Raw genomic sequence first — 9,487 nt, 5'->3', positions numbered from 1 at the left:
TTCCTGCTGTGAATTGTGCTAAAGAGTTCTTGACCCCAGCAACTTTCTCTGCCAAAGAACTCCAGTCAACTCACACATTATGCTTAACATGAATGATGCGTGCCCCCGGCGGCTGGGGGGGCACGGCGGCGCCAATGATGCTTTAAAAATATTTTCCGTTGCATTGTTCAAGTGCACCCGACTTCCCATATGATCCATGTCATTTGCAAACTTTAGAAGCAATTTTTTTTCTTAGATATTATTTATTCTGCTGTTCCTAGTAAGCTCAATGGATGAGTGCAGAAATAATGGCATTCTGGCAACACAGATAACCATGTAAATGAGACCCAGTTCACTGGGAGGCAAAAAGACTAGAGTTGGAGGGAGAAAAAACAAAACAAGGGGGAAAAAGGCTATTTTGATATTTTTAAAAAGATGTTCTATTCAAAATAAAAATCAAAAGATTTTGTGATTTAAGGAAAGAGGAAATATCTAAAAAAAATTAAACATTTCAGTCTGACATTGATCTTTTTCCATTTCTAATCTTTAAAATCATAGTAAGAAAAACTTGAAATGAAAAGTGATTTCTAAATGAAAAATTAAAGCATTTAAAAATGCTGGAAAGGCCATTTTAATATATTTGGGGGAATTTTAAGCATTTTTTCCCAAATGGAAAACATTCCATGAAATTAATGTATTTATTAAATGTCCAGTGTCCTTGAATCTGTACATTTTACTAAGCAATACAGCCCAGCAGCAGCTGACTTCTTTATCTGGACCTGTTTTAATTGCCTCCTGTTAAACACAGATGCCTGTAGGCAAGCAGGAGGGAAGGGCTTCATTTTTTTAGGTTCACACCATCCTGTCATTCAGTTAAAAGGTGAGAGATTTGCTAATAATGTGTGAAACTCCGCCACCATTAATGGATATTGAAAATGAGTGCACCATCACATATAACACAACACAACACATATTTTTTCTCCAGTTAAAGAGGAACTAGAAGCTTTACTGATATGCTTGGGTGAGGTGGGGGAAGTAGCTGTTATATTATTCGGTTTAAGATGAAAGGAAAAACAAATACAATTATTGGAATGTGGATTGATTTGATAAAGTATTTATTACATTTAAACAAGCACAACTAGCTAAGCAGCAAAAAGATTCAAAATAGCCAAAAGCTATGATGTCAGTATTCCCATGGTCATTATAGTTAAATGTATATCTCTTATTCAGATTCATACACCAAAATCTAGCCTTCCTGAGTATCTTGACAGTGCCCCCAATACTTCACTATCAGTCATTTCTACACCTGAGTTAAGGTTTTTCACTAGTCTGCACAGCTGTGAAATAGAAATGGGGCATTGCCAGGAATGGCCGACAGACACCACCGCTGCAGAAGAAAAGACATTCAGCATTTCCTGGGCCCAGCGCACAATTCAGCATGTATAATATCACACAGACGTGTTGTGTTTTAATTAAAGGAGACACCTTTACAATCACTCTTACTGATATAAGGTTTCCACCACACCTTAGACCCAGCTGCTATCCCTGGAGTCCGTTCTGGTGCCAGAGACTCTGGTGTTCATTTCATGTCACTAATAACAGAATCAGATCTTCCTCAGACTTCACCTTCTCCTTGGCATCTCAGCCCTAACAATGCTTGCCCTTAATTGAAGCCCTGTGATTTTCTTCAAACTTGATAACAGTAGATTCTAGCTTCTGAGCCAGGTGCTCGTTTTCCAGCATGTCCTCCTGATCTTCCTCTCCCACTAATCGCAACAGATGGCAATAAACTTTCCGCAAAATGAACCAGTACTTAGAGGCGTTCTTCCTGTAACACGCAAGCAGCTTCACCACAACCTGCAGGAAAGAAGTGTACATGTCCAGTTTGGCTGTCTGATATGCTGAAAGCTTTGGTTCTTGATCCTTGGTCTTGCTACATTCCTCCATTTTCATCCGGATTTCTCCTTCCTCCTTCTCATATGTGTAAACCTTCTGGTTGTACTCAAAAACCTTGTTTGTGTAGTGCTCAATGGCATTTTCCAACTCCTTCACTGTCTTGTAAGTCACATAGAGAGAGGCCTGGCAAATGGCAACCACCACACTTAGGGAGATGGAAGACTGGGTCTCATCTGTTATATGGAGGGCTTCACGCACAGCTTGCACTGAAACTGTTTCAAGACAGAAAATTAGGGTAGTGATTAAATCAAAATGTTGATGTGAAAACCTCAAGGCAGGTTTTGATCAAAAAGCCCAACTGCCCGATCAAAAAACCTGGGCACCTTTAATCCAAAAACCCAAGTGCTCCCAAAAAAGGAAGTGGAACATTTTTTATACCTCCCAAAAAAGGAAGTGGAACATTTTTTATACCTTCCTCAGAGGCACTGGGTGTTGGCTGCAGCCCAGGCTGAGGATTATGAAAGCTCCTGCTGGGACTTAAAGCTGGAGGGTCCTGTCTAGAAGGTCTTGCCCCTCCATTTAGGGTCAGACTGATTGCCATCTTTAGGGCTAGGAAGGAATTTTACCCCCTGGTCAGATTGGTATCAACTGTAGGTTATTTTGCCTTTCTCTATAGCAAGAGGCATGGCCCTCTCCCTGGAATCTCTTGAGTGTATATTAACAATCTTTTATAGAAGCAGGACATTGGCCACTGGTGGTCCCCCTTCTTTACCTGTGGCAGGTTCAACGGTTATGTCTTGTGTCGCATCAGTGTTGGCTAGTTCTACAAAGAGATTAGATTATGGATTTGTATTGGATGGTTTGGATAGGAATGATCCTGCCTCAGGCAGTGGGTTTGACTGAAGGACCTCTGGAGGTTGCCTATGACTCTATGATTTTATGATTTTAAAAAATGCAAACAGGAAAGAATGTGAAATTATGCCTGTGGGAATTGCAGTTCAGCTGATTCAAAATTTCACTCTTGTCTGTAGACCAGGTTGTTTTGCAGGACAAGAACTCCCATAATATATCACAGCCATGGACTCTGGGATGCCCCATGTGGCCTCACCAAGAGGAGGAGCACATGATGCATCAGGAAAGATGTTATCGAGTCCCAAGAGCCTGGAACAGAGGGGAGTGGAAGCCCCATGCACCTGGACTACAGTTCCCTGGAGACACCCGTACAGCAACTCTGGATGAGAGTATCATATTACTTTGCATATCACATTCCACCAAATAAGACACACACCTTGTTTTGGGGCAGGCAGAATGAAGAAAAAATATTTTTCCACTTAAGGTTGCATGAAGCTGGGACAGAGCCTAATCTTCAAATCACCCTCCCTTTCCTACTTAACCTAAAGCTGAATCCCTAGCTGCTGCTGAAAACTGCTGGTCTCCATGGGTGGACTTGTGATTCTGAAAAGAGCTAAGAAGAATCTTCACTTCCATGAAGAGAGAATAGGAGCAGACAGCAAAATTGCTGGAAGGAAGATTAGCTTGGTTAGTGAAACATCAAGATTGCAGGGTGAGTTATATACAAGAAATCTGGTAAAAGTAGTTCCCACGGGTTATCTCTAACCCAATAAATAATATAAAAGCAAAGGTAACATCTACACAAAACACACAGGGAGAGGAACAAAGAACAGGCTTGGCTTCCTCACTGCTGTTGCTAAGTTACTTAATACAAGAGAAGACTTATTTTCTTCATTCAAAAAGCAAGGTAGGTATCTTATTCTGGGGTGAATTATAGGTGAGAATATACAGTATTTCCCTCTGGGTGCCTTGCACAGGCAGTGTGCTACCAGACACATGAAAAAGGTCTGGCGTCCCCACCCCACACCACCTGAAGGAAAGGGGCAGCTTGAGTCAGTCCTTACCAATGAGGGTGTAAAGAGGTAGGATGACCATCACAATGTTCCTTATGATTTTCTGCCACTTTTCCTCCTTTTTTACTCTCTTCAGCTCCCCCTCCAGTTCATGCAGGTGCCTCTTTGCAGTATCCCTCATGCCTTGGGCAACCTGCTTCATCTGCCCGATGTATGTTAGGTCGAGATTAAACAACAAGAGGTTAATTTCTTTCTGCTTCTTTTCATTTCCCAGCTTCTCCCTCTGGACGAGGAGACTCTGGTTTTGGGAACTGGCTATATTCTGTTTGTCGTTGGCCAGCTCCTTTGCAGATCTGAGTGTCTCAAAAGCACAGTTCATGAGTTCAGGTATAGCTGCCTGAGTGTCCGACCCTCCATGCTGCAGACACTTGGCTACTGACACCAGGGGTTTCATTCCATCTGCAATCGCACATTCAAGGCATTTGTCTTGTGGGTCACACTTTGCAGAATCCATGACTATCCTGTCTGTTTGAGGGAGAAGACTTCCCCTACCATAACCAGTAGGAGCAAGAGGAATGGTCTCCTCACTCAGGGTTCTGAGATCTCTCTCCTGATGCATCGTGCTGCAGAGACGGTGTTTCCACAGGGAAGGCTGGATTTCTCTGCAGAAAAGAATTGCAAAGGCAATTCACTCATTACAGTCTTCATGCCCTTCCTGTGCTTGAGAATTCAAATGCCCCAAAGCTCTGGTCAGTAAACCAGCGAATGCAGAGCGTAGGTGTGATTTTGGTGGGAGTTATGCCTGTCCCTTGCCTCTGAAAGCCGGCCCCTGGAGCCACTACTTCAGCTAATGTGAATCAGTGCAATGCTCCCTCCCACTCCCCACTCCCCTCTCGAAAAAAAACGGGAATCCACACTTGGACCTCCGTTCCTTCAGGGTAAATCCAGAGTGATCCAATGGAGTCATTCCTGGTTCTAATCTGAGCTACCTAAGCATAAACCCTGGGCAGCCCCCTCCCGACTTGGGCATGCCTGCTGTATCATAATGGAGATGAGGATTTAGCCCCTGGGATCTGTCTGCTGACTGCCTGGCCACTGCCCTGGCTGCCGTCCTGCTCCAGAACAAAGTGGTTGGAGCCCAGTGTAAACGCAGCCCGCCCCTGCCACTGCAGATCAAACACATAGATTCATGCAGCCCACAGTCCACCCCAGCACCTCCCCGGACTGCAGCAATGGAGTCAGTTTGCTCAGCAACGCCCAACACCCCAGCACCAAAGCAGATCCACGGGCTCTGTCTTTTGGGCTCTCCTGGGCCCCAGCCCAGCTCTGCACAGCACCCCTGTGGATCCATCTTCTCCTGAGCTACTAAAAGAGTTGTGAAATAATCCCACTCCCCCCCAGCTTACTTTTCTGTCTGCTTGGATCCTCTTCCCCTTGGTGACTGAACCTTGTTCTGACGTTAGGGCAGGGTTTATACTGGGCTTTGTTGAGCAAAGACTCTGCCTATTGGTGTGCTGGTGCCTCAGCGTAACATCAGACGAATCATAAGACTCCACGGTCCCATGATCTCCGAACATGGTAAACTTCTCTGCTTTCTCACCCAGAACCTGGACACGCACCCTCAGCATGCCTGGATGGCTTCCAGCTGGACAGATATCATCCTGTCTTCTTGAATCCAACTGGGAATGAGTTTCTCCACTGAAGACCCCTCGGGAGTCCTATCCCCTGAGTCCTTTTTCAGTGTCGCTTGTGCCAGTGACAAAACGAGACTTCCTCACAGCTCATTCTCTCAGCAACCCTTCACTTGCCATAAAGCTCTTATGTTTCCAGTATGAGCAGCTGGAGTTATCCTGGGATTATACCCAGGCCAGGGCTCCATATTGCATGGAACCATCCATCTCTGTTTTCAGAGCTAGCATTCTTGTTCTGGGTCTGTAGCTTTCCCAAGGCAGCTAGCTGAACTAACACAATGAATAATAGAGCTGCTGAATGGCTAATTTTGCTCCCGCCCTTTTCCCCCCGCATACGGTCATATGCTGTTGACCTACCCAATCCCTTTCTGAAAGGGGAGGAAAAGAAAGAAGGAAACATCTTCCAATCCACTGTTCCGTAAACAGCGAGAATGGGGAAGTTCCCTAGAATGCATGAATTGTTTGCATCCTCCCAATACATATTTATTTCCAATCCTGGGTGGGTCCTGAGAATGAAATATTTTGGAGAGGTTTTCCTCTGCTTTTCATCCCCAGATTTGATCACTGTTGGCGATATTTTTGGTCCTAATCAAGGTGTTCAGATCAAATAGGTTTCTCATGAAATGCAGTTTGTCTCATATGAACTGTTTTCAGTTGGACACGTCATCTTTGAGTAGCAAATATCTGTTTTGAGGGTGTGGAACAGGTCAATTTTGGGTGGGAAATATTAACAGACCCTGCCCTGGCTAATGACATCAGTCTACATCCATGTGTCCCATTTCTGACCCTCCCTGGTTCATGGTTTTACCCAGGTGACTGCCTACCTCATGGGCCCTTACAGATTTGGGCCTTCTGCCCCACCTGCTCCCAGTCTCCTGCTTTATTGGACCTCTTGCTTCCCTGTTCTTGTGTGATTTTGATCTTCTCAGTTGTGAAAAAGTCCAGCCCCAACTCTCTATGGCCTTGTTGTGCCTCTAACAACTGCATTATCGGTGGCACAGAGGCCCATCTTCACCAAGGAGAAGTAGGCAATGCCCTCGCATAGCCTGCTGGGTGGAAAATCTCCTGGAAAGGGAGGAGATGTGAGTTTGAACTCCATCAGGCCAAAGAGGGCCAAGAAATCAGGCATCCTGCTCCCTGGGCAAGTTCTTGAATCACAAGACTGTTATGCTAAAGGTAGATGCCGCTATGACCACCTTTATGAGTGACAGTAGCAGCTATTTTTTGTACAGTTCATAATAATATTAATATACGTAAGAACTTCTCTGAGGGTTTCTAATATGTCAGGGATGTAGATAGGCTTACACTCCCCACCTCCCATCTGGATTGCAGTTGGGTTTATGTGGCAGCTGGGTCTCTAGCTACTCAGACTGGGGGAGAGGGGGGCTGGGCTCTTGCGTGGCATATTTTCAACCAGAGCACAGTAGATCTAGATTGCATTTTGCAAGACAAGCACCTGGATTCTCATCTGGTCTGTCAGGGCGTGTATAGATGACACGGGCATTAATGTAGAGTGCCTGAAAATTTTAATGTGGCTTTCTTTTGGTGCAGTGCATTTTTGTTTGCACATTTCCATCAGGTGTAGTTAAGAGTGAAGTACTACCAGACGCATCAGACTCTCTCAGTATGGAAGGGCTGTTCACACTGTCAGGATACCATCAGCGAAACAATATTACCACTACCATGAATAGATCTGGAATTTTTAGAAGGAGGGTACAGATGGTGAGGTGCATTGACACACATAAAAACAAGACATATTTTTCTCCAGTTAAAAATACACTAGCAGTTTCACTAAAATGCTGAGGGCCTAAGGCTATACTATTCAGTCTGAGATTAAAACAAAACTAAATATAACTTCTTTGGATTCAGTTAAAAACAGTCTGCAGGGCTGTGAAACAGGAGCTCCATTGAAGGGAGCAGCTAATAGATGGCAAAACAGCAGAATAAAGGCTAGCTTGATTGGTGGAACATCAAGCCATTCAAAACCATTCAAAAGAAGAGAATGTCATTAACACCTGTGAAATGAAGAGGTTACAAGGATTCAGGGGGATTACAATGAGCCGTGAAGTCAGTTGATTCCCTCAGCAGTAAAAATCTTGCTCCTCCAAAGGCAGTTGGTTTTAAATTTTGGGTGCGGCAGGCATCAAATTGAGGGGAGCATTTGCACCAGTGTGATAGCTGTGAAACTTAGCTGGACCTACATATGAAATTTAAATCACCAATTTATAATAACAGTTGCATCTTGCACAAGAACGTGAGATCGACTGGGGCCGTTTGAAATGAAACAATCACAGCTGATCCCATCTCTTGTGCTGGTTTTGGATACACCCAATGTTTACCCATGCTAACTGCCCCTCCCTAGGTGATTGTCTGTTCTTTATTGACATGTCTTTCTCTGATCAATACATATTTTTCAAAGCAGACAAGAATGTCTGTTTGGGATTTTGATCTGTCTCCAGACAAGGAAATCAGCCCATCAAACCAACATCCTACTTACAGGATATGCATCCTGATTCTTATCAGCCACTAAATATGTTTTCTGGCCTCTAGGTTTCATCAGAAATTGCAACTCTTCCCACCAAATAGGTGGACCTGTGTACCAGGTCACTCTGAGCTTTGCTTTGGTGTCTTATAGGGGTGGATGCAGGGGGCTGGGGGCAGTGGTAGTTACACCCTCCTTGGATTTCTCTTGTACCCATATTTTAAAACCAACTGCCTGGCAATGGCAGCAGCATTTCTATTCAGGCAGAAGAGAGGGAGTCAACTGAGTTCCTGGCTCATCATAATACACCTGATTCCTTCTAAACTCTCCATTCCCCAGGTGTTAACAACTCGCTCTCCTTTTTAATGGCCTTCCCTGGTTCCACTAATCAAGATAGCCTTTCCTCTGCAATTCTACTGTCTGTTAGCTGCTCCTGGTAACCTAGCTCCTATTTCACAGCCCTGCATACTGCTTTTAACTATATAGAACTATCTAGAACCATTACCTCTGGTGTGGAAATAATGTTCAGTGCCCTGTCCAGATGCTCAAGAAGGCTAGACAATGTTTTATAAATCTGAAAGAGGTGGATATCTAATTTTGAGGGCTACAGGACTAATGACATGACTTTTGATTATTTTTGCCAAGTTTGTTGTGTTTTTATACATACTATGTGACATGGCATATTCCTCTAAAGCTATATTTGTTTCTGACTGGATCTTAAATTGACTAATATAGCCCCAGGCCCATAGCCTATTATTGAAGTTTCTAGTTTATTTTTACTGGAGATAAAGATGTGTTGTGTTAAATGTCGTGATGCACCTCACCAACTGCACCCCACTTTTCAAAATCATCCATCTGCTCATTGTGCCCATCTGATCCATTATTTTCAATATGTTGTACTTCTGAGGTGCCCGAAAGCTAATACACACGGTATTTCCACTGGGATTCAGTCCCCTTCCAGGAGTGGACAGGCTCCTAGACAACCCAAGGTGAGCTGTGCTCCTGATGGCTGTGGGAGACATAGCACTGATACAAGACTAGTCTATGAATCTATGAATAAGACACAGCACTGATACTAAACACTAGTTATCTGCCACTGCTGCCTGCAGAGCCCTGTTCTTCCCTAGCTGCACTCATTCTCTGGCCAGCTGTGTTGGCTTTACCAGGACTAAAACGCCAGCCGGATGGAACAGCACAAGGAGAATTAATTTCCACTGCCTTCTTGCACAAGCTCCAAATGGAGTCGGACAGTCAGAGGCCTGGGCCTCTGACAGCAATTCCTCTCTTGAGCCCTTGTCCACAGAGTCCCCTCTTGGTGGAAACACAGCTCACGTGGCTGGGATCCGGTTCACTGTTGCCACCAGCATGATCTGAAGTGACACCAGCCCCCATGTCAGCTTGTCTTCTGCACTTTGTGCTGCTATATAGTTTTTGACCCAGCACTGGTCCACAATACATGTGGGTGAGATCCAGACAGCCACGTCAGGCCACTCCATCTACAGCATCCCAGCACCTGGCTCCAGGAAGAGGCTTCAGAAAACCAGAAGCAAGCATTATAGCTCCAGGCCAAGGTG

General features: G+C 44.5%; 1 protein-coding gene across 1 annotated transcript; it reads right to left on the bottom strand.

The window, feature by feature from the left end:
* Positions 1-23: 23 nt before the first annotated feature.
* Positions 24-5,681, bottom strand: LOC102372032. The gene is made up of 3 exons (XM_006038839.3): positions 5,147-5,681; positions 3,792-4,402; positions 24-2,147 (listed from the first exon to the last, which is right to left on the bottom strand). Exons 2-3 carry the CDS (start codon positions 4,357-4,359, stop codon positions 1,627-1,629), a joined length of 1,089 nt encoding a protein of 362 aa, XP_006038901.1. The 5' UTR covers positions 4,360-4,402; positions 5,147-5,681; the 3' UTR covers positions 24-1,626.
* Between the last annotated feature and the right edge of the window lie 3,806 nt (positions 5,682-9,487).

Source organism: Alligator sinensis, unplaced genomic scaffold (genome assembly GCF_000455745.1).
Source record: "Alligator sinensis unplaced genomic scaffold, ASM45574v1 scaffold1243_1, whole genome shotgun sequence".
Classification (NCBI taxonomy): Eukaryota; Metazoa; Chordata; order Crocodylia; family Alligatoridae; genus Alligator; species Alligator sinensis.
Note: the sequence above shows the minus strand (reverse complement) of the source record. Positions and strands in the feature narration are given on the sequence as shown.